A 23,534-nucleotide genomic window follows, 5' to 3' on the forward strand; every position below is an offset into this window, starting at 1 on the left:
TGTTACATGCAGTCGGGGGAGCCTCTAGATTCTCTCTGCAGTCGTCGCTGTGGAGGTCCAGGGGGGTTGGCTCGGGCTACTCTGAGGTCGCAGTCGCCGGAGAGTCCTCCCTGTGGTGTTTGTTGTCTGGATCTCAAGCCGGGGGTGTCAGATGCAGAGTGGGAAGTCTCATGGTTGCAGCGGGAAACGTGAGTTCTTTAAAAGTTCCTTCTTTGTTGCAAAGAAGTTGCTGTTGTTGAGCAGAGCCGCTGCTCACACGAGTTTCTTGGTCCTTTATTCCTGGGCAGTCCTCTGAGGCTTCAGAGGTCGCTGGTCCCTGTCGGATGCGTTGCTGGTTGCAGGTTTTCGAGTCAGGAGACAGGCCGGTAGGGCTGGGGCCAAAGCAGGTGTCGTCTTCCGTCTTCTCTGCATGCTTGTAGGTGAGCAGTCCTTCTTGTTTCTTCAGGTTGCAGGAATCTGATTTCCTGGATTCTGGGGTGCCCCTAAATACTAAATTTAGGGGTGTGTTTAGGTCTGGGAGGGCAGTAGCCAATGACTACTGTCCTGGAGGGTGGCTACACCCTCTTTGTATCTCCTCCTTGTGGGGAGGGGGGCACATCCCTAATCCTATTGGGGGAATCCTCCAAAACTAAGATGGAGAGGCAGGGTCACCTCAGCTCAGGGCACCTTAGGGGCTGTCCTGACTGGTGGGTGACTCCTCCTTGTTTTTTTCCTTATCTCCCCTGGACTTGCTGCCAAAAGTGGGGCTGTGTCTCCACTAGCTGGAGTGCCCTGGGGCATTGTAACACGAAGCCTGAGCCTTTGAAGCTCACTGCTAGGTGTTAAAGTTCCTGCAAGGGGGGGGGGGTGGTGAAGCACCTCCACCCAGAGAAGGCTTTGTTTCTGGCCACAGAGGGCACAAAGGCCCTCACCCCAGGGGGTCAGAAACTCATCTCTCAGCAGCTGGCTGGCACAGACCAGTCAGTCCTGCACTGAAGGATTGGGTAAAATACAGGGGGCATCTCTAAAATGCCCTCTTTCTGCATTTTTTTAATTATAAATCCAACATTGGCATCAGTGTGGGTTTATCATTCTGAGAAGTTTGATACCAAACTTCCAGTATTCAGTGTAGCCATTATGGAGATGTGGAGTTTGTTTTTGACAAACTCCCAGACCATATACTTAATATGGCCACACTGTACTTAAAATGTCTAAGAATGGACTTAGACATTGTAGGGGCATATTGCTCATGCAGCTATGCCCTCACCTGTAGTATAGTGCACCCTGCCTTAGGGCTGTAAGGCCTGCTAGAGGGTTGGCTTACCTATGCCACAGGCAGTATTTTGTGTGCATGGCACCCTGAGGGGGATGCCATGTCGACTTTGCCTTTTTCTCCCCACCAACACACACAATCTGCAATGGCAGTTTGCATGTGTTAGGTGAGGGATCCCTAAGGGTGGCGAAACACATGCTCCAGCCTTTGGAGACCTTCCCTGGTCACAGGGCCCTTGGTACCACTGGCACCCTTTTACAAGGGACTTATCTGTGTGCCAGGGGTGTGCCAATTGTGGAAACAATGGTAAATTTTTTGTGAAAGAACACTGGTGCTGGGGCCTGGTTAGCAGGGTCCTAGCACACTTCTCAGTCAAGTCAGCATCAATATCAGGCAAAAAGTGGGGGGTAACTGCAACAGGGAGCCATTTTCCTACAGCCATATTCGGAGTTACCATTGTGAAGCTACATATAGGTATTGACCTATATGTAGTCCACGCGTCTACTGGTGTCCCCGCACTCACAGAGTCTGGGGAAAGTGCCCTGAACTATATGGGGGCACCTTGGCTTGTGCAAGGGTGCCCTCACACTTAGTAACTTCCCACCTAACCTTCACCAAGTGAAGGTTAGACATATAGGTGACTTATAAGTTACCAAAGTGCAGTGTAAAATGGCTGCAGTGGCAGTCCTGTGTAAGATTTGTCTGAGCTCCCTATGGGTGGCAAAAGAAATGCTTCAGCCCATAGGGTGTAAACTCCCTGACTGGGTTCTGGCCAGGAGTTTCACTTGGCTCCACCAGCCTGCCCCCATGCCCCTGAGACTGTTGACTGCTGCCTGGACAGCAGTTTGAGGCCCTCCTCCACCCGCAGGCACCTGCCTGCGCCTCATCCCTGGTGCCTAGTGGTAGGCTTTCCCTGCTTTCGTTGCATGACTAATCCTTTCTGTGTTTGCTATATTCTGTTTGTTACTTGTATTGTCGTGTATTCTTGCTGTGTTGCTATAATCTGCTTCTGTTACTTGTACTGCTGTTTACTCTTGCCGTGTTTTTCTGCGCGTCTCTGACTCCCTGCCCCAGTATATCTTTCGTTTTGCCAGCTATCACCGCCTGTTTCTTGCTACCAGCTCAGGCCGGTCTTTGCTCCCCCTGCTGCTGCCTCCCCTGCAGCCTGCCCCCATCGCACATCCATTGGCCCTCCCTCCCACCTGCTCCACCCTCCCACCCCACCCTCTTAATGGTGGCCGCTGGGTGGAGCCCCGTGTAAACTCCCTGGCTGGGGTCTGGCCAGGAGTTTCACTTGGCTCCACCAGCCTGCCCCCGTACCCCTTAGACTGGAGACTGCCACCTGGACAGCAGTTCGAGGCCCTCCTCCACCCGCAGGCACCCTCCTGCGCCTCATCCCTGGTGCCTAGTGGTAGGCTTTCCCTGCTCTCGTCGCACGAGTAATCCTTTCTGGGTTTGCTATAATCTGTTTCTGTTACTTGTATTGCCGTGTATTCTTGCTGTGTTGCTATAATCTGTTTCTGTTACTTGTATTGCCATGTATTCTTGCCGTGTTTTTCTGCGCGTCTCTGACCCCCCTGGCTCCCCCTGTATATCTTTGGTTTTGCCGGCTCTCACTCCCCGTTTCTTGCTACGGGCTCTGCTCCCCACCGCTGCCTCCCCTGCAGCCCCACCCCCTCGCACACCCATTGGGGTCTCCCTCCCAGCTGCTCCACCCTCCCACCCCACCCTCTTAATGATGGTTCGAAGCCCTCTTCCACCCACAGGCACCCACCTGCGCCTCATCCCTGGTGCCTAGTGGTAGGCTTTCCCTGCTTTCGTCACATGAGTACTCCTTTCTGTGGTTGCTATAATCTGTTTCTGTTACTTGTACTGCTGTTTATTCTTGCTGTGTTTTTCTGCGCGTCTCTGACCCCTGCCCCCCAACCCCTCCCTGTATATCTTTCGTTTTGCCAGCTCTCACCGCCCGTTTCTTGCTACCGGCTCCGGCTGGTCTCTGCTCCCCCTGCCGCTGCCTCCCCTGCAGCCCTCCCTCCCAGCTACTCCACCCTCCCACCCCACCCTCTTAATGGCGGCTGCGCCACAGGCAAGCCCGTCTGCACCCGACCGCGCCCAGCGCCAGCCTCCCTGGTCCCCCTGACCCAGACCCCCCCAGACAACACTACTCAACATCCACACTCCACTCCCTCAACCCAGGACTACTCCCCGCCTGCACCCTAGCCAACCCCAAACACACGCAGGGACCTTTCACCTGCTGTACCTGCTAGTTCTCCTGCTCCCCCACAAACACCAGAAAACACCCACACGCCCCACCCCAACGCTCCCCACAACAAACACCACAACTTCGACGCAGAAGACCCTCACACAGTCCCCACCCACCCCAACAGACCCTACACCAACAACCCCCACAACCCACAGCAACACTAAACCCCCCACACCAACACCATCGCGCACCACAACAATAACAGCCCCACCAACTACCTCAACTGCATACTCCTAAACACCTGCTCCTTGCACAAGCATGCCATCAAACTCTGAGACCTTATCACATCACACTCGCCAGACATTGTCTTCCTCACAGAAACTTGGATGAACCACTCATCTGAGCCAGACATAGCCGCAGCCACCCCAGATGGATACAAACTCCATCGCCGAGAACGCTTAAACAAACCAGGAGGCGGCATCACCATTATACACAAACACACCATTAAGGTCACCACCAACACACACAACACCCTAGACAGCGCAGAACACATGCATTTCCTAATTCACATAAACGACAACACCACCCTCAGAAGAACCCTCATCTACAGACCACCAGCGCCTCGCCCCCCCTTCTGTGACACCATCGCTGACACCATCAGCCCTCACCTCCACAGACTACATCCTCCTCGGTGACTTTAACTTTCACCTGGAAAACCCCCACAACCACAACTCCTCATCCCTTCTAGATAACCTCACGAACCTTGGACTCAAACAATTGGTCACAGCACCCACCCACTCAGCAGGACACACACTAGGCGCAATCTTCACGTTGAGCAACCACATAACCTACACTCATACCACCGAACTCCACTGGACTGACCACCACTGCGTCCACTTCTCCTTCTCCAAAGCCCCCACACACCACCACCAACACACCACACCCTACCGCATGTGGGACAAGATCCTCACAGAACACCTGAAATCCTAACTCACGCATACCCCCCACACCAACGACCCCAACAGTGCTGCCCATAACCTCACACAATGGATCAGTACCTGCGCAGACTTGCTCGCCCCCCTCAGAAGAAACCTCACCACCTGCAACATCAAGAAAGCCCCCTGGTTCACCACTGAACTCCAAGCCTCCAAACATGAATGCTGCAAAACGGAGAAAGCTTGGCGACCGGAACCCTCTACCACCAACTTCTCCACCCTCAAAGCAGTGAAGACTTGGCCACCTATGCCTCATTAAGTGTGCACGACAGGTCAGCTAGGGAGTAACCATGCCAAGGAGGCATTTCCTTAAAATTACTGCTTGTTTTCAGAGGTGAGAAGGGATGGTCTTTTCAACACGTGTCATACTCAAGGATTTCATTGTTTGACTACTCCAGACTACTCCAGATCCCCCTACTGGGAGAGGTACTGCTTTGAATTGTATTCAACAAGTGCAGAACATGCAGGTAGAACAATGGTTTTGTAGCTGCTGCTAATAAGATGCCCCATTGCATTTGTGTATGGCATCCACCCAGTTTGGTCAGACTTGTATCTGGCTCTAAGGGTGTGGGAAACAAAAGTTTAAGAACTGATGTCAAAGCATTGGGACCACCTATACAGTTTAGTGACATCACCTCTAGAGGAAGTGCTAGTAGGAAGGTGCAGCGCCACATGCTGGCATCCATTTTGACACCAGTACGGTATGTATCCAGTAGAAATGTTACTGAAGGTAAGTTCTGTCCCTCCTCTACCACCTCATAATAATGCCCTATGTTGATATGTAGCTTTAGTACTGCATTCTGTTGAGGTGACAGAGATCTGAACAATGCCTTATTGTCTTGGAACTTTGTGATTGATATTCTGCTGGCTGTTTCCCCTGACCCTTGCTTCCCCGTTATGCATTTTTTGTCTCTCACCTCCCAGCTTTGCAAAGACAGACAAGACTTTTCAGCTAGACACCAAGGAAATACTGCTGTTTTAAGAACCCCATACCTTCTTGTAATTGATTTTCATAAAACCTTTTCAAGTGACATGTTTTCTTGGGAATTAGGGGTATTGTAAAAGTTATAGGTTGATATAATTTAGAAGCATCTAGTTGTACATGAATTTAAAGTATTGCAGTTACTTAATTTACTTTTTTTATATTTATTTTTTTGTAGGCCCAACAAGAAGTTCCAGCGTGGCTAGAAGAGGTAGCATTTAGTGCTTCTGGAACATTCAGTTCAATTGGAAGTACATTTGCCTCAGTAGACAGTAGAAGGGTAAGGAGAATATTTCCTGATTTGAACACTTGAAGTTGTCTTTCATCTTTTAAAAAATAAACAAGTATTCACATTTTATATTATATTGCCTAACAAAAAGGTCTTGCAGAAGGTTTCTGATGGATGCTGCTAACCACAGATACCTCATCATTAGAGTATCCCCAGTCACCAGGCTAAATCTGGAAGATTTAACAGAAAGTAGGTGGCATTGTGCGGTTCTGCAATGTTTTTTTTCTTCTCAGAAAGTGATGAATGGAGCCGCATATAAGCGCCATACCTGCACACCAACATCTGATAGACTTTTAGTTTCAGATTCCTTACCTTTGAATTTCTCCCAGGTGTCGAGCAGAACCCTTGCATGGCATCGCGGGTCCTATATAGGCGCCACCCCAGCATGCTGACGTCAGTTCATTTCTTTCCACACCAGCTAGCACTGATCTAACGAAAAGTACCCCTCAGTCACTTTTTAACTGGCTTTTTTCAACCTTTTGTCAAAGATTTTTCAACTTCTTCTCCTGGTGCGTCGAGGATGTCATTGAGGAAGGTCTGGGTTAAGCCCTGCAGGTCGTGTCATCGGGAGATGACGGTGACAGAGCTGCACCTTGTGTATCTTAGGTGCCTGTAGCGCGCGCACACCCAGTCGGGCTCTGAGTGTCGGGCCATGCATCCAAAGGAATTGAGGAATTTGTCTCTGGAACTGATGGCGGGCCAACACTCGACTCTGTGAAAGTCAAGGTCCTGGGAGCAGTCGCTGAATCCTTCATCATCTCACTCCAAGTCCACAGGACAATCGGGTAAGTCGAAGCACAAGAAGAAGAGCAAGAAGTCAGTATTCATAGACTTCTCTTCGTGCGTTGACAGATGAGCTGAGAGAGCATCATAGCCCTGGGCCTCGTTCCGAGGAACCTGGGCCGACTCTGTGCGTCCCCGAGTTTCAGGAAGCTGGAGCGACCCCTGTCCTACTACGAGAGTTTTGAGGACATGCCCTTCATTTTTGGGCATCCTGACATACACCTTCAGGCCCTGCACTGCAGAGTCAGAAGGGGCCCCTTTGTGTTCCACAGCTTTGGCGCCGGAAGGGGGGCACCCATGGATCCGGTCTTGGATCCACACTGGCATCGGTCGTACAACCTTGACAGGCCCATGTCCATGGGAGGTGCCATCCCCATTCTCATTGCCGACTCAGACACGGAGCTGGATGGGCGTTGTTTGACTCCTACGCCAGTAGGAGCCTTGCCTCCTGTATCTGATAGAGACTTCTAGTTGCAGATTTATTACCTTAGAATTTTCCCCCGGCATCAGACTGGATCAGGAGATTTTTTTCTTCGAGCAATACCCTTGTGCGTCGGTAGGTGGCGTCGGTCGACTCCGTGTGCGTCGTTGGCATCGTAGTCACCATGATAGCGTTGGGAGTAGGGCATAGACGCCGCCTTTTCTTTCCGCATCACGCGCTGTTTCGGAGAGAGCTACCCTGGTTTCTTTTTGACCGAGTTTGACCGTTTTGTTGAGTTTTTGTTGTGTCGAGATGTCCCTGAAGATGGGTTTCAAGCCGTGCAAGGACTGTCACTGCATGATGTCGGTGACGGATCCGCATTGGGCCTGTTTGCGGTGCTTGGAGCGCAACCACGACTCGAAGTTGTGCTCGACTCCACATAGATCCCTGTCTCGCTTGAGGGGAAGGTCTCAAGACTGTTCGCGGAGCCACCACCATTCTTCTTCCTCCAAGTCTTCGGTGTAGGAGGCTGGTCTGGCTTGTAGTGGGTACCAGAGGTACTTACATCTTGTGCCAGGTCCAGTTATCCCTTATTAGTGTACAAGAGGTGTTTCTAGCAGCTTAGACTGATAGAAGGTAGCTATGGCAAAGCAGCTTAGGCTGAACTAGGAGACATGTAAAGCTCCTACTATACCACTGGTGTCATATGCACAATATCATAAGAAAACACAATACACAGAGCTACTAAAAACAAAGGTACTTTCTTTTAATGACAATATGCCAAAAGTATCTCAGTAAGTACCCTCAGTATGAGGATAAGATATATACACAAGATATATGTACACAAACCAAAATTAGGTAAGTAATAGCAAGAAAAGTAATGCAAACAGTGTAGAATCACAATAGGTTGCAATAGGAGCACATAGGTATAGGGGCAACACAAACCATATGCTCCAAAAGTGGAATGCGAACCACGAATGGACCCCAAACCTATGTGAGCTTGTAGAGGGTCACTGGGACTGTAAGAAAACAGTGAGGGTTAGAAAAATAGCCCACCCCAAGACCCTGAAAGATAGGTGTAAAGTGCACCTACTGCCCGCAGATAGCACAGAAGTCATGATAGGGGGATTCTGCAGGAAGAACAAACACCAGCAATGTAACAACAGTGGATTTCCAGACCTGAGTACCTGTAAGACAAGGGGACCAAGTCCAATAGTCGCGACAGTGTTGAGAGTGGGCGGGAGCCCAGGAAATGCAAGCTGAGGGTGCAAGGAAGCTGCCACCGGGTGGAAGAAGCTTGGAGTTCTGCAAGAAAGAAGAGGACTAGGGACTTCTCCTTTGGAAGACTGATGTCCCACATTGTGATGAAGCTTGCAGAGGTGTTCCCACGCAGAAAGACTGCAAACAAGCCTTGCTAGCTGCAAGGGTCGCGGTGGAGGTTTTTGGGTGCTGCTGTGGCCCAGGAGGGTCCAGGATGTCGCCACTTGGAAGAGGAGACAGAGGGGGCGCCCAGCAACTCAGGGAGCCCTCACAGAGGCAGGCAGCACCCGCAGAAGTACCCTAATAGGCACTTGGAATAAGAGTGAACCGGAGTCCACGCGAAGTCACAAAAGGGAGTCCCACGACGCCGGAGGACAACTCAGAAGGTTGTGCACTGCAGGAAGGAGTGTCGGGGACCCAGGCTTGGCTGTGCACGAAGGAAATTCTGGAAGAGTGCACAGGAGCCGGAGCAGCTTCAAATCACGCGGTACCCAGCAATGCAGTCTAGCGTGGGGAGGCAAGGACTTACCTCCACCAAACTTGGACTGAAGAGTCACTGGACTGTGGGAGTCACTTGGACAGAGTTGCTGAGTTCCAGGGACCACGCTCGTCAGGATGAGAGGGGACCCAGAGGACCAGTATTGCAGTCTTTCGGTGCCTGCGTTAGCAGGGGGAAGATTCCGTCGACCCACTGGAGATTTCGTCGGAGCTTCTGGTGCAGGGTGAAGGCAGGCTACCCCCAGAGCATGCACCACCTGGAAACAGTTGAGAAAGCCGGCAGAATGAGGCGCTACAATGTTGCTGGTAGTCGTCTTGCTACTTTGTTGTGGTTTTTCAGGCGTCCTGAGCAGTCAGCGGTCGATCCTTTGGTAGAAGGTGAAGAGAGAGATGCAAAGGAACTCTGATGAACTCTTGCATTCGTTAGCTAAAGAATTCCCCAAAGCAGAGACCCTAAATAGCCAGAAAAGGAGGTTTGGCTACCTAGGGAGGAGGATTGGCTACCAAGAGAGGTAAGAGCCTATCAGAAGGAGCCTCTGACATCACCTGTTGGCACTGGCCACTCAGAGCAGTCCAGTGTTTCCAAGATGGCAGAGGTCTGGGACACACTGGAGGAGCTCTGAGCACCTCCCCTGGGGGGGTGCAGGTCAGGTCAGGGGAGTAGTCACTCCCCTTTCCTTTGTCCAGTTTCGCGCCAGAGCAGGGCTGGGGGATCCCTGAACCAGTGTATACTGGCGTATGCATAGATGGGCACCATCTGTGCTCATCAAAGCATTTCCAGAGGCTTGGGGAGGCTACTCCTCCCCAGCCTTCACACCTATTTCCAAAGGGAGAGGGTGTAACACTCTCTCTCAGAGGAAGTCCTTTGTTCTGCCCTGCCTTCCTGGGCCAGGGCTGCCTGGACCCCAGGAGGCCAGAAACCTGTCTGAGGGGTTGGCAGCAGCTGCAGTGGAGACCCCGGAAAGGCAGTTTGGCAGTACCCGGGTACTGTGATAGAGACCCGGGGGGGATCATGGAATTGTCCCCCCAATACCAGACTGGTATTGGGGGGACATTTCCATGATCTTAGACATGTTACATGGCCATGTTCCGAGTTACCATTGTGACTCTATACAAAGGTAGTGAACTATGTGTAGTGCACGTGTGTAATGGTGTCCCCGCACTCACAAAGTCCAGGGAATTTGCCCTGAACGATGTGGGGGCACCTTGGCTAGTGCCATGGTGCCCACACACTAAGTAACTTTGCACCCAACCTTCACCAGGTGAAGGTTAGACTAATAGGTGACTTATAAGTTACTTAAGTGCAGTGGTAAATGGCTGTGAAATAACGTGGACGTTATTTCACGCTGGCTGCACTGGCAGGCCTGTGTAAGAATTGTCAGAGCTCCCTATGGGTGGCAAAATAAATGCTGCAGCCCATAGGGATCTCCTGGAACCCCAATACCCTGGGTACCTCAGTACCATATACTAGGGAATTATATGGGTGTACCAGTATGCCAATGTGAATTGGTGAATTTAGTCACTAGCCTGTTAGTGACAATTTTGGAAAGCAGAGAGAACATAACCACTGAGGTTCTGGTTAGCAGAGCCTCAGTGAGACAGGCATCACACAGGGAACACATACAGGGCACATACTTATGAGCACTGGGGCCCTTCCTGGCAGGGTCCCAGTGACACATAGACTAAAACAACGTATATATATAGTGAAAAATGGGGGTAACATGCCAGGCAAGATGGTACTTTCCTACATTTGGGCACAGGTAAGAAGTAGAAAAAGCGGTCCCGTCGCCCTTTGACTTCACCCCGTTGCTCGGCTGAAGCGACGCAGGAGGAGCGTCCACGCTTAATGCCTCTGTCTTCGGAGCCTGCTTCTGGGTCCGCTCCACGCTTCCCTGAATTTCCAGGAGCCAGAGCGACCCCTGACCAATTAGAGTGTCTGTTACAGGTGAGAACCTGCGTCCTCGGGGAGCAGACCACGAGACCAGGGGTGTTGTGTAGAGCACTGGGGGTGAGGTCACACACAGGCACACACAATACACCCTCAGTGGCACAGGGGCGGCTGGGTGCAGTGTACAAAATAGGTGTCAGGTTTTGAATTGAAATCAATGGAGGGACCCGGGGGTCATTCTGGCTTTGCAGGCAGAGCGTGGGGAGCTCCTCGGGCCAGCCACCGACTGGGCAAAGATGAGGGCTGCCTGCTGGTCACTGCTGCACCGGTAGTTGGTTCCTCTTGGGCTGGGGGCTGCGGGTGCAGTGCTTCTTCCAGACGTCGGGATCTTTGTTACCGGGCAGTCGCGGACAGGGAGATACTCTGGATTCTCTCTGCAGGCGTCGCCGTGGGAGTTTAGAGAGGTCGTCTCAGGATGTCCACTTCATGGGAGTCGCCTGGGGGTCCTCGCTGCCTTGTTGGTTCCTCTGGACACGAACCCGGGGCGTTGGGTGCAGAGTGTTAGGGACGTGCGCTTCAGGAGTGAGGCTGGAGTCACCTTAAAGTTGGTTTCTTATTTGTTGCTTGAACAGAGCCACTGTCCACAGGAGTTTCTTGGTCTTTTGGGTGCAGGGCAGTCCTCTGAGTCTGCAGAGGTCACTGGTCCTGCTGGATGCGTTGCTGTTGCAGGTTCCCTGAGTCTGGAGACAGGCTGGTAGGGCTGGGGCAAAGTCAGTAGTCGTCTCCGTCATCTCTGGGATGCTTTTTGATCGTCAGTCCTTGTTTCAGGTCGTCAGGAATCGGTTTACCTGGGTTCAGGGTCGCCCCTAAATATCTGATAGAGACTTTTAATTGCAGATTCCTTACGTTAGAATTTCCCCCAGGCGTCAGACTGTATCCGGAGATTTTTCTTCAAGCAATACACTTGCGCGTCGGTAGGTGGCATCGATCGACTCCGCGGGTGGCATTGGCGGCGTAGTCACCTTGATGACATGGGGAGTAGTATATAGACTCCGCCCTCGCGCTGTGACGTCAGTTCTTTTCCTTCCGTGCCACGTGCTGATCTGGAGAAGAGCTACCCTGGTCTTTCTTTTGGCCAAATTCAACCGTTTTGTTGATTTTTTTTTTTTTGATTTTTTTTTTTTTCCTGTGCAACTTTGGTGCGTCGAGGATGTTCCCAAAGACCAGATTCAAGCCATGCGTGGACTGCCATCAGACGATGTCGGTGATGGATCATCATTGGGTTTGTCCGTGGTGTCTCGAGCGCGACCATGACCCGAAGTCGTGCTCCGAGTGCCGGGCCATGCACCCGAAGGCTTTGTGGGAGCGTTTCCTAAAGCTAATGGCGGCCCAGCACTCGATTCCACGTAGGTCCCGGTCTCATTCTCGAGGAACGTCTCGAGATCGGTCGTGGAGTCATCACCACTTGTCTTATTCTAAATCCTCGTGTCAAGGTAAAAAGTAGTCGTCGAAGTCGTCCCATCGCTCTCCGACTTCGCCCCGATGCTCAGCTGATGCGACGCGGGAAGAGCGTCCACGCACTAGGCCTCCATCCTTGGAATCACTAAAGGGGTGCATTTAAGGTTGAAAAAGGCCGCTCAAGGATAAAAAGCCACAATATAAGGTGCCCTCACAAGGGACCACACCCATCCCTCAAACCGTTTACTGAGTAAACCCAAAAACAATAAACACCTACGTGAGGCACTCAAACAATCTGTAATTAAAAAATTACATGCACCATATTACAATAAAGTAATCCACAATCATAATGAGTATCCAAACATCAGTCCTTAGTATGTAGTCAAATTTTCGTGATTTATTGAAGAAAAATCCTCCTGAAGCTGGAATCCACCAAGTCCTTTCATCGGAGATTCACACAGTATTTTGAAACAAAGCCAAGCCAGCACATGTTTCGTCACGGGAAAATAATCCTAACGACTTCTTCAGGGCTGAAAATTTTACAAACAAATCACTTGAGTGGAGAAACAAAATAATCGAGTAATGAAATGGGTATAAAATACCCATAGTTAGTGAATAACACATAAACACATAGAAATCACAAGAAAAGAAGAAATAGGAAAAAAGAGAGAGAAAGAGGGGGAAAAAACAACCAAACAACCACATTCCTGAGCGCCTATAGAGAAAACTAACATGAAAAAAGCTCCAATACGAGCTTTATCAGCAAGAGTGAGAGAAAGAAACAAAAGGATAATTCAAAGAACCTTATCCCACTGCAAAGGCCATTAAAATCATGCGGAACATGATGCGATAAAAATCGTGACCCCCAACATTCAAAGTCAAAGTCAGTCAGCGCATATCAACCCAATGAAAATAAAAAGTACTAAGTACTGGTGAAGCGGTGTGGAAGAAAATGATCAAAAAGCCATGAAGGAAACCACGTGATACAAAAACCCGTGATCTCACCAAATATAATTAAATCAACACCAATCAAATTACCTTCTTGCAGAAAAGAGTGTAAAACATTAGTGAAGCCATCATCTTCCACAATTATCCATAATACACCACCGACAAGGCCCGGGTCTGACTAAATAGTACTTACATACGTATAAATAATAATCAACCATCACCAAAAAGAAGTTCAAGCCTCAGAATTCACCACACCTTAACCACAAATAGATATTTAATCAGTAATACCTTATTGAAATCCTTATTGAAGGATCCAAATTTCCGTACAAAAATCCTGTAGTTCTTAAAAGTGCCACCAATCTTTACCCCGATGAACTGTAAACGGAAATGACCCACACAGTTCAAAATCTACAAACAATTTGTAGGGCTCATGATCACCGGCATCAATAGAACGGAAAACCGCTCATTAAATCCATGGCTTGAACTTACCCTTGTCGATGTAACCTCTGCGGCGTTCCAGGTCCAAAATGCCAAACCAACCGCGAGTACACTAGCCGCGGTAACTGAACGCGGAAGCCCCTATAAATACTATCAGCAATGTGGAAACAAAGAAGGGACTAACGTCATAAACATAGAAATAGGAGCATCGTCCTCGCATATCGCCGTGGCTCCTGCAAACCATCGCATACATGCTCCGAATATGCAAAACTCGATCATTTTAACACATGAGTCCCCTCAAATAACAACTCAATTATAACAAAGACCCAACAATAACAGCAATAACCCAACAAATAACAGGGGAAGAAAACAATGATGAAGCCAAAAACAAAATAGAAAAGCAGATAAGAAGGAAAAGAATAATAAGTCAGATCAAAAAGCATCATCGATAGATATAAATTAAATAGATAGCTAATAAATTTAATAGAAGTCCTCAATAATATTGAGATCCCAACATCTACATGAGTATAAATAGATACATATCTCTATTAGAGAATTTTGGTTATCACCTCAAGTGTTACAAGCATAGGTAGGGTCTAAGTTATAGTACAACACAAGTAACATAATACAAGAAATATAAGTGCACATATTGTCCAAAATTAACTCCTCAAGTGAAAGGGTTGAGTCTAAATCAGTAATGTAAGACACATCACACAACACAAACAGTTGTACCAATATTGTTTGTAAATAACAACAGTCATTAACCTGTTCCGTGCCCAGGACGTAATGGTTACGTCCTGAGGCACAGTGCTGCTGTGCCCAGGACGTAACCATTACGTCCTGGTCACAGAGCCCAGAGGGAGCGCTAGCGCTCCCTCTGTGGGGTTGCCCCGCACCCCCCCAAGTCAGGGATGGAAGGGAAAGCCCTCCCCCCCCCCCCCACCCCTGTGACGTCCGCGCGCGAGCTGATTAGTCACAGGGTCTCCCCCATCGCGCTGGAAGCTCTGCTCCCAGCGCGATTGAAAGAGAAATGCAAAGCCCCGGGGCGGCAGAAACCTCTAGGCGCCAGGGCAAATAGTTTTTTTTTTTTTTTTTTTTTTTTTTTTTAGAGATGGGGAGCGACCCATCAGGCAAGGGTCGCTCCCCTCGGGGGCAAATTGTATTTAGACCATTTCTGCCCCCCTTGGAGGCAGATTGGTCGATTTTAGGTCAATCTGCCCCCAAGGGGGCAGAAACCACTAGGCACAGGGGATTTGTTTTTTGGCGCCAATGTCACGCAGGGGGAGCGACCCCGTAGGCAAGGGTCGCTCCGGGGGGGGGGGCAAATTTATTTTACGGCATTTCTGCCCCCAGTGGGGGCAGAAACCTCTAGGCGCCAGGGCAAAAAAAAGTTTGTTTTTTTTTTTGTTTGTTTGTTTTTTTTAGAGATGGGGAGCGACCCATCAGGCAAGGGTCGCTCCCCTCGGGGGCAAATTGTATTTAGACCATTTCTGCCCCCCTTGGAGGCAGATTGGTCGATTTTAGGTCAATCTGCCCCCAAGGGGGCAGAAACCACTAGGCACCGGGGATTTGTTTTTTGGCGCCAATGTCACGCAGGGGGAGCGACTCCGTAGGCAAGGGTCGCTCCCGGGGGGGGGGGATGGGGGGGCAAATTTATTTTAGGCCATTTCTGCCCCCCCCCCCCCCCCAAAACCCCCGGGGCCGGCTGAGCTAGAGGCCAAAATCCACAGGTAGGCACTTTGCAAAAAACACCTCTGTTTTCTGTGAAAAAATATGTTGTGTCCACGTTGTGTTTTGGGCCATTTCCTTTAGTGGGCGCTAGGCCTACCCACAGAAGTGGGGTACCATTTTTATCAAGAGACTTAGGGGAACGCTGGGTGGAAGGAAATTTGTGGCTCCTCTCAGATTCCAGAACTTTCTGTCACCGAAATGAGAGGAAAAAGTGTTTTTTTGGCCAAATGTTGATGTTTGCAAAGGATTCTGGGTAACATAACCTGGTCAGAGCCCCGCAAGTCACCCCATCTTGGATTCCCCAGGGTTTCTAGTTTTCAAAAATGCGCTGGTTTGCTAGGTTTCCCCAGGTGCCGGCTGAGCTACAGGAAAAAATCCACAGGTAGGCAGTGTTTTCTATGAAAAAATTTGATGTGTCCACGTTGTGTTTTGGGCCATTTCCTTTCGTGGGCGCTAGTCCTACCCACACAAGTAAGGTATCATTTTTATCGGGAGACTTGGGGGAACGCTGGGTGGAAGGAAATTTGTGGCTCCTCTCAGATTCAAGAACTTTCTGCCACAGAAATGTGAGGAACATGTGTTTTTTTAGCCAAATTTTGAGGTTTGCAAAGGATTCTGGGTAACAGAACCTGGTACGAACCCCACAAGTCACCCCATCTTGGATTCCCCTAGGTCTCTAGATTTCAAAAATGCACAGGTTTGGTAGGTTTCCCTAGGTGCCGGCTGAGCTAGAGGCCAAAATCTACAGGTAGGCACTTTGCAAAAAACACCTCTGTTTTCTTTCAAAAATTTGGATGTGTCCACGTTGCGCTTTGGGGCATTTCCTGTCGCGGGCGCTAGGCCTACCCACACAAGTGAGGTATCATTTTTATCGGGAGACTTGGGGGAACATAGATTAGCAAAACCAGTGTTATTGCCCCTTGTCTTTCTCTACATTTTTTCCTCCCAAATATAGGAGAGTGTGTAAAAAAGACATCTATTTGAGAAATGCCCTGTAATTCACATGCTAGTATGGTCACCCCGGAATTCAGAGATGTGCAAATAACCACTGCTCCTCAACACCTTATCTTGTGCCCTTTTTGGAAATACAAAGGTTTTCTTGATAGCTATTTTTTACTCTTTATATTTCAGCAAATGAATTGCTGTATACCGGGTATAGAATGAAAACGCACTGCAGGGTGCAGCTCATTTATTGGCTCTGGGTACCTCGGGTTCTTGATGAACCTATAAGCAAGCCCTATATATCCCTGCAACCAGAGGAGTCCAGCAGACGTAACGGTATATTGCTTTCGATAATCTGACATTGCAGGGAAAAGTTACAGAGTAAAACGTAGAGAAAAATTGATGTTTTTTTCACCTCAATTCCAATATTTTTCGTTTTCAGTTGTTATTTTCTGTAGGAAACCCTTGTAGGATCTACACAAATGACCCCTTGCTGAATTCAGAATTTTGTCTACTTTTCAGAAATGTTTAGGTTTCTGGGATCCAGCATTGGTTTCATGCCCATTTCTGTCACTGACTGGAAGGAGGCTGAAAGCACAAAAAATAGCAAAAATGGGGTATGTCCCAGTAAAATGCCAAAATTGTGTTGAAAAATTCGGTTTTCTGATTCAAGTCTGCCTGTTCCTGAAAGCTGGGAAGCTGCTGAGTTTAGCACCGCAAACCCTTTGTTGATGCCATTTTCAGGGGAAAAACCACAAGCCTTCTTCTGCAGCCACTTTTTCCAATTTCTTTGAAAAAACGAAATTTTCACTGTATTTTGGCTAATTTCTTGGCCTCCTACAGGGGAAGCCACAAAGTCTAGGTACCTCTAGAATCCCTAGGATGTTGGAAAAAAGGACGCAAATTTGGCTTGGTTAGCTTATGTGGACAAAAAGTTACGAGGGCCTAAGCGCGAACTGCCCCAAATAGGCAAAAAAGGCCTGGCACAGGAGGGGGGAAAAGGCCTGGCAGCGAAGGGGTTAAATTGTATTAAGTCCCAACTCAACCGCCCGTAGTCTCATGATCCACAGTGCTTCCTTTTTACGTAAGGTCAATTCCCTATTGCCCCCTCTAGGATCCCTTGGGACATGTTCAAAACCAAAGAATTCAAAGCTTTTATGAACATCCTGCGTATCACACGTTATCATATGTGCCACAATGGGATATCTCACGTCACAATTTTTGAGTGCTCTGACATGCTCGCTGATTCTAATTCTAAGTGGATGTATAGTGCTTCCAACATAAATCCTTGGAGCCTGCGTCTGGGTCGGCTCCGCGCCTCCCTGAGTTTCCCGGAGCTAGAGCGACCCCCGCCCAGCTTAAAGAGTTTTATGAGGCCATGCGCCTCATATTTGGGCATTCCGACCCCGGTATGGCTCCTTCGGGCCCAAGGGGTTCGGCTGAGGGGGCTTCGGGTTCCGCGCCGGTCGCACCCTTGAGACCTTCCCCGGCACCAGGTCGAATATCGACGCTCCCAACTTCGGTGGTGCCCACTATCGATGTCCACCCGATTCTTATCCCTGTCGACTCGGAGCGGCGCCTGCCGACGCCACCGTCGGCTTCGATGAGGCTTATACGTCCCAGGTCGGATTCAGACCCTTTTTCTTATGGGGAGGAATTGGAGGGGTCCCTGGACCCTTATGAATACCAGGATGACTTTGCTATGGACTGGGCTCAGGAATTGGGCGAAGCCAGTGGTCTTGATACTTCTCCTGATGCTGGCATGTTGTCTCCTCCTACCGTGGCTACGGCGGAGGGAGCAACTTATGGTATGGTGGTCAGTAGGGCAGCTGAGATCCTTGGACTCAGGCTTCCTACTGTTGAAGTCAGGTCTAATCTCCTGACTGAGGTGCTTCAGCCTGGGTCTTCTACTTCAGAACCCTTTTTGCCTTTTAATGAAGCCCTCACCAATGTCCTTTTGGGTACATGGTACAAACCCAACACTGGGGCTCCTGTGAATAGGACTATCGCACGCCGCCATCGGCCTGCCCTGAACAACCCTAAATTCCTGTCCCAACACCCCACGCCTGGTTACGTACTTCAGATTTTTCAAAGGATGTCAGGATGTCCAACAGTCACTCATGGACATGCCCTTTGATGGCTTACGTCTCTTCGGAAACAAAACGGACTTGGCCTTGGAGAGATTCAAGGATTCCCGGGCTATGCTTCGGTCCCTTGGTCTTTCCTCGGCCCCTCGCCCACCACAGTCTGCTTTTCGCCCCTTTTGTGGCCAAGGAAGGGGCTCCCTGTCGCGTCCTCCACAAAGCCACCGTGCCTCGCACGCTGGTCAGCCTATGCGTGGCCGAAGACGCGTAATCCCACGTGGCCGTGGGGCAGGGAACCAGAGGTCTGTCCAGTCCACCTCTGCCCCCGCTGCAGCCTCCAAACCCTCCTAGTCCGTCCCCTCACTCCAGTCCAGTTGGTGGCAGGATTCGCCATCGCCTGCCCCACTGGGAACATATCACCACGGACAGGTGTGTTTTGCAGATCGTTCAAATGGGCTATTTCCTCCCTTTCGAATATGCCCCACCACCCATGTCACCATCCTTCCGTCACCTTCCTGAGGCTCATTTGGCGCTTCTCCGCCAGGAAGTCGCAGCTCTCTTGGCCAAGGGAGCTATAGAAAAGGTCCCTGTTCCAGAAGTAGGTTGTGGTTGTTATTCTCGCTACTTTCTGATACCAAAGAAGGACAAGGGCTTACGTTCTATCCTAGACCTTTAGGACCTAAACTACTTGCACTAGAAGGAGAAATTCAAAATGCTCACCCTGGCTCAGGTTCCGTCTGCCTTGGACCCAGGAGAATGGATGGTAGCGTTGGACTTGCAGGATGCTTATTTCCACATCCCCATCCTGCTAGTAACACATGCCAGATGGTATATGCGGGCTCTGCAGTGGGACCTGAAGTTCCAGTGGGTGCAGCATCAGGGGAATCTCTCCGACCTGGTCCAGATCCGGTGGGGACTGCGAAAGACCTGCAGTGGTGGCTTTCGAATCCGCATTGGGTTCACAGCAGAGCCCTCTCCCTCCCCAACCAGATCTCTCTATAGTGACAGATGCATCATTTCTGGTTTGGGGTGGCCACATGGGAGAGGCGGAGATCAGAGCACTCTGCTCTCCAGCGGAGTCGGGCTCCATATCAATCTGCTGGAGCTCCAGGCGATCACGCTTGTGCTGAAAGCATTCCTTCCCTCTCTCAAAGGGAAAGTGGTGCCGGTGTTCACAGACAATACTACCTTATTGTTACCCCCTGACTTTTTGCCTTTTGTTGATGCCAGTTATGATTGAAAGTATGCTGGTACCCTGCTAACCAGGCCCCAGCACCAGTGTTCTTTCCCTAAACTGTACCTTTGTCTCCACAATTGGCACAACCCTGGCACTCCGGTAAGTCCCTTGTAACTGGTACCCCTGGTACCAAGAGCCCTGATGCCAGGGAAGGTCTCTAAGGGCTGCAGCATGTCTTGTGCCACCCTGTGAACCCCTCTCTCAGCACATGCACACTGCCTCTGGTCTAGGGGGCAGTAGCCAATGGCTACTGTCCTGGAGGGTGGCTACACCCTCTTTGTGCCTCCTCCCTGAGGGGAGAGGGGCACACCCCTATTCCTATTGGGGGAATCCTTCAAACTCAAGTTGGAAGATTTCTAAACGCAGGGGTCACCTCAGCTCAGGACACCTTAGGGGTTGTCCTGACTGGTGGGTGAATCCTCCTTGTTTTTCTCATTATCCTCTCCTGCCTTGCCGCCAAAAGTGGGGGCAGTGGCCGGAGGGGCGGGCATCTCCACTAGCTGGGATGCCCTGAGGTGCTGTAACAAAAGGCATGAGACTTTGAGGCTCACCGCCAGGTGTTACAGTTGCTGCAGGGGGAGGTGAGAAGCACATCCACCCAGTACAGGCTTTGTTCCTGGCCACAGAATGACAAAGGCACTAACCCCATGTGGCCAGAAACTCGTCTGGTTGTGGCAGGCTTGCAGAAACTCTCAGCCTACACTAGAATTCGGGTAGGTATTCAGGGGGCATCTCTAAGATGCCCTCTGGGTGTATGTTACAATAAATTGCACACTGTCATCAGTGTGCATTTATTGTGCTGAGAAGTTTGATACCAAACTTCCCAGTTTTCAGTGTAGCCATTATGGTGCTGTGGAGTTCGTGTTTGACAGACTCCCAGACCATATACTCTTATGGCTACCCTGCACTTACAATGTCTAAGGTTTTGCTTAGACACCGGAGGGGCATAGTGCTTATGCACGTATGCCCTCACCTGTGGTATAGTGCACCCTGCCTTATGTCTGTAAGGTCTGCTAGAGGGGTGACTTACCTTTGCCACTGGCAGTGTGGGGTTGGCATGGCACTCTGAGGGGAGTGCCATGTCGACTTGGTCATTTTCTCCCCACCAGCACACACAAGCGGTGAAGCAGTGTGTATGTGCTGAGTGACGGGTCCCTAGGGTGGCATAAGACATGCTGCAGCCCTTAGAGACCTTCCCTGGCATCCAGGTCCTTGGTACCAGGGGTACCAGTTACAAGGGACTTACCTGAGTGCCAGAGTTGTGCCAATTGTGGAGACAATGGTACATTTTAGGTAAAGAACACTGGTGCTGGGGCCTGGTTAGCAGGGTACCAGCACACTTTTAAATCATAAATTGGCATCAGCAAAGGCAAAAAGTCAGGGGGTAACCATGCCAAGGAGGCATTTCCTTACAATAATGTTTCAGAATTAACATTTCCTTTTTACATGAGGACAAAAGGCTATCTGAAACATTCCCTGGAAAACAATAGGAATTGTACTAGGGACTTAATATGCACAAAGAATGTCACATTTTGAATTTAGCATCTTCACAGAAAATCCCAAAAGCTCAGGATAAATGTGTGCACCTCATCAAACACAACACACCAAAGTTTTAATTTCCATGAAATGATCCACGCACACTGTTGCTGATCAGAACATCAAGTTTTACATTCTGGAAATGAATCGCGAGCACTGCCGATTCGAACAAGAATATGCAAATGCCATGAAATGACCACGCACACTGTTGCCGATCTGAACATCAAGTTTTACATGCTGGAAATGAATCGTGCACACTGCCTATTTGAAAAAGAATATGCAAATGCCATGAAATGATCACGCACACTGTTGCCGATCTGAACATCAAGTTTTACATGCTGGAAATGAATCGCGCACACTGCGTATTTGAAAAAGAATATGCAAATGCCATGAAATGATCGCGCACACTGTTGCCGATCTGAACATCAAGTTTTACATGCGGGAAATGAATCGCGCACACTGCCGATTCAAACAAGAATATGCAAATGCTATGAAATGATTGCGCACACTGTTGCCGATCTGAACATCAAGTTTTAAATGCTGGAAATGAATCGCGCACACTGCCGATTCGAACAAGAATATACAAATGTCATGAAATGATCGCGCAAACTGTTGCCGATCTGAATGCCAAGGTTTACATGAGAGCAATGAATCGCGCACTCTGAACGTTTCACAAGTAGGCCCCAAACTCGTGTGTCTTTGAGAACGGGGTCGGGGCCCAGCCCCACCTCTACCTTACCGCTCTGCTCAAGGATCACCAATATAATGCGGGGCAGGCCTGGAACATCAAGGTAGGCCTCCCGAACAGGAGCACAGGAGGTTGCTGCTGCTCTGCACCGGGACCTCTGAATAGTGAGCACGTGGAGCTGGGCTGGCTCCCTTATATTGAGTCTGGCCCAGCCAACAAACCACACCAAGTCATGCTGCAGGGAAAGCTTCTAGAAGGTCCTAGAAAGGGACCACACCCCAACACACTCAGTAAGCCTGCAGCAATACCTTGCAAATGAACAGTTATTGCAAACATCGTTAATAGTGTTTTTCAAGGTTAAACTCTGCAATGCAAAAGGTTAACATATTGCATATAAATACAATGCATGAATTATGCTCTTGCATAAAGGCTGGGGTTTTGCATTTTTGTCGCCTGTAGAGCGCGCACTGTCCTGATGTTGACAGTCTTCCCTTGGCTTCAGTGAGAGTTTCTGACGTCCTTTCACCCCTATGCATCCGAGTCCCCCTAGAGTAGGTACTTCTGTCTTCTGGGCATCCTTGGGTGGGGGCACTCTCCAATCTCACTCTTGTCTACTGGTTTCATCTGGGTCCACTCGGAAGGGTCCTGAAACACACAAACTCCAACCACTGATTCCCTGTGTTAGTCTCTGGGATGACTACGTAAGTAACCACTCTGCACCTGGTCACCGGGGACACTTACTCTACTTACCTCTGGTGTTTTCATCTTCCCCCAGCTCCTGGCTAACCACCAACCACACTCACTTTGGTTGGGTTCACCATTTCGCATTCCACTTGGTTATATGGTCCCCCTCCCTCACCCCGCAATAGGTTTTTGTATATACTATGCTATTTCTGCTGGTTATTTTGTGTCATATTGTGTGTAGATATCTCCATAGTGATATATATTTGATAGATACTTCTAGCTGCAGATTCCTCACCTTAGAATTTTCTGGCGCCAGCTTCGAACCCAGAATTTTTCTACTGAGCAGTACTCTGCGCATGCCGTTGGGTGGCATTGTTCGGATCTGCGTGCGTCGTCAACGTCATAGGAGCTATCTGTGACGTCTCAGCCTTCTATATAAGCACCAACCCGGCGCACTTGCGTCCGTTCTTTTCCTTCCGCGCTGGTTAAGCGCAGATTGGTAAAGAGCTACCCTTATTTCGATGGTTTTGTTGAAGATTTTTTCGAGTTGTCTGAGCAATGTCTTCGAGAAAGACTGGATTTAAACCGTGGGGTGCATGTCATCGCACCATGTCGGTTATGGATCCACACCAGGTGTATCTCTGGTGCCTTGAAAAAGACCACAATTCGAAGTTGTGTTCCGACTGTCTAGCCATGGCTCTGAAGGCCTTGAGAGAGAGATCTCTTAAGCTTCTAGGGGCCTGGCATCCGTCTTCAGTTAGCGCGACTCCGAAGAGATCATGATCTCGCTCTAGGAGGAGGTCGCAGCACCACTCCAGGAGCCCCAAGTCATCTTCCTCTCATTGGAGGTCTTCGGGGCTTTCAGGTAAGAGGCAAAAAAAGAAGTCCAAGTGGATTTCGACTTCGCCATGCCCGTCGGCCAACAAGGTATCCATGGAACGTCAACGTTCCGAGCCCAGCTCCGCGGAGCCACCACTAGGGCCGACTTCGTGCCTTCCCCCTTTTCCGAGGACTGGAGCGACCCCCGCTCAAATCAAAGAATTTTACGAGGTTGTGCGCCTTGTTTTTGAGCGGGCTCTACCCTCAGGTGGTTCTTCAGGCCCCGTGGGGGCAGCAGGGGTACCATCGGATTCGACGACGGCGGCTTTGGCCTTGGCGTCGTTGAGGATCCCAGGATCTGATAGCGCTTCCGGACCGGCGCCGGTTTATCACAGTCG

General features: G+C 49.8%; 1 protein-coding gene across 7 annotated transcripts in view; it reads left to right on the forward strand.

The window, feature by feature from the left end:
- Positions 1-23,534, forward strand: part of DDX4 (DEAD-box helicase 4) — a 1,597,047-nt gene that overhangs the window by 1,558,854 nt on the left and 14,659 nt on the right. For all 7 annotated transcript variants that reach the window (XM_069222170.1, XM_069222215.1, XM_069222206.1 and 4 more), the window contains one exon: positions 5,611-5,712. In XM_069222170.1, coding sequence (XP_069078271.1) covers positions 5,611-5,712 — 102 coding nt within the window. The remainder of the gene's footprint in view (positions 1-5,610; positions 5,713-23,534) is intronic.

Source organism: Pleurodeles waltl, chromosome 1_1 (assembly GCF_031143425.1).
Source record: "Pleurodeles waltl isolate 20211129_DDA chromosome 1_1, aPleWal1.hap1.20221129, whole genome shotgun sequence".
NCBI lineage: Eukaryota > Metazoa > Chordata > Amphibia > Caudata > Salamandridae > Pleurodeles > Pleurodeles waltl.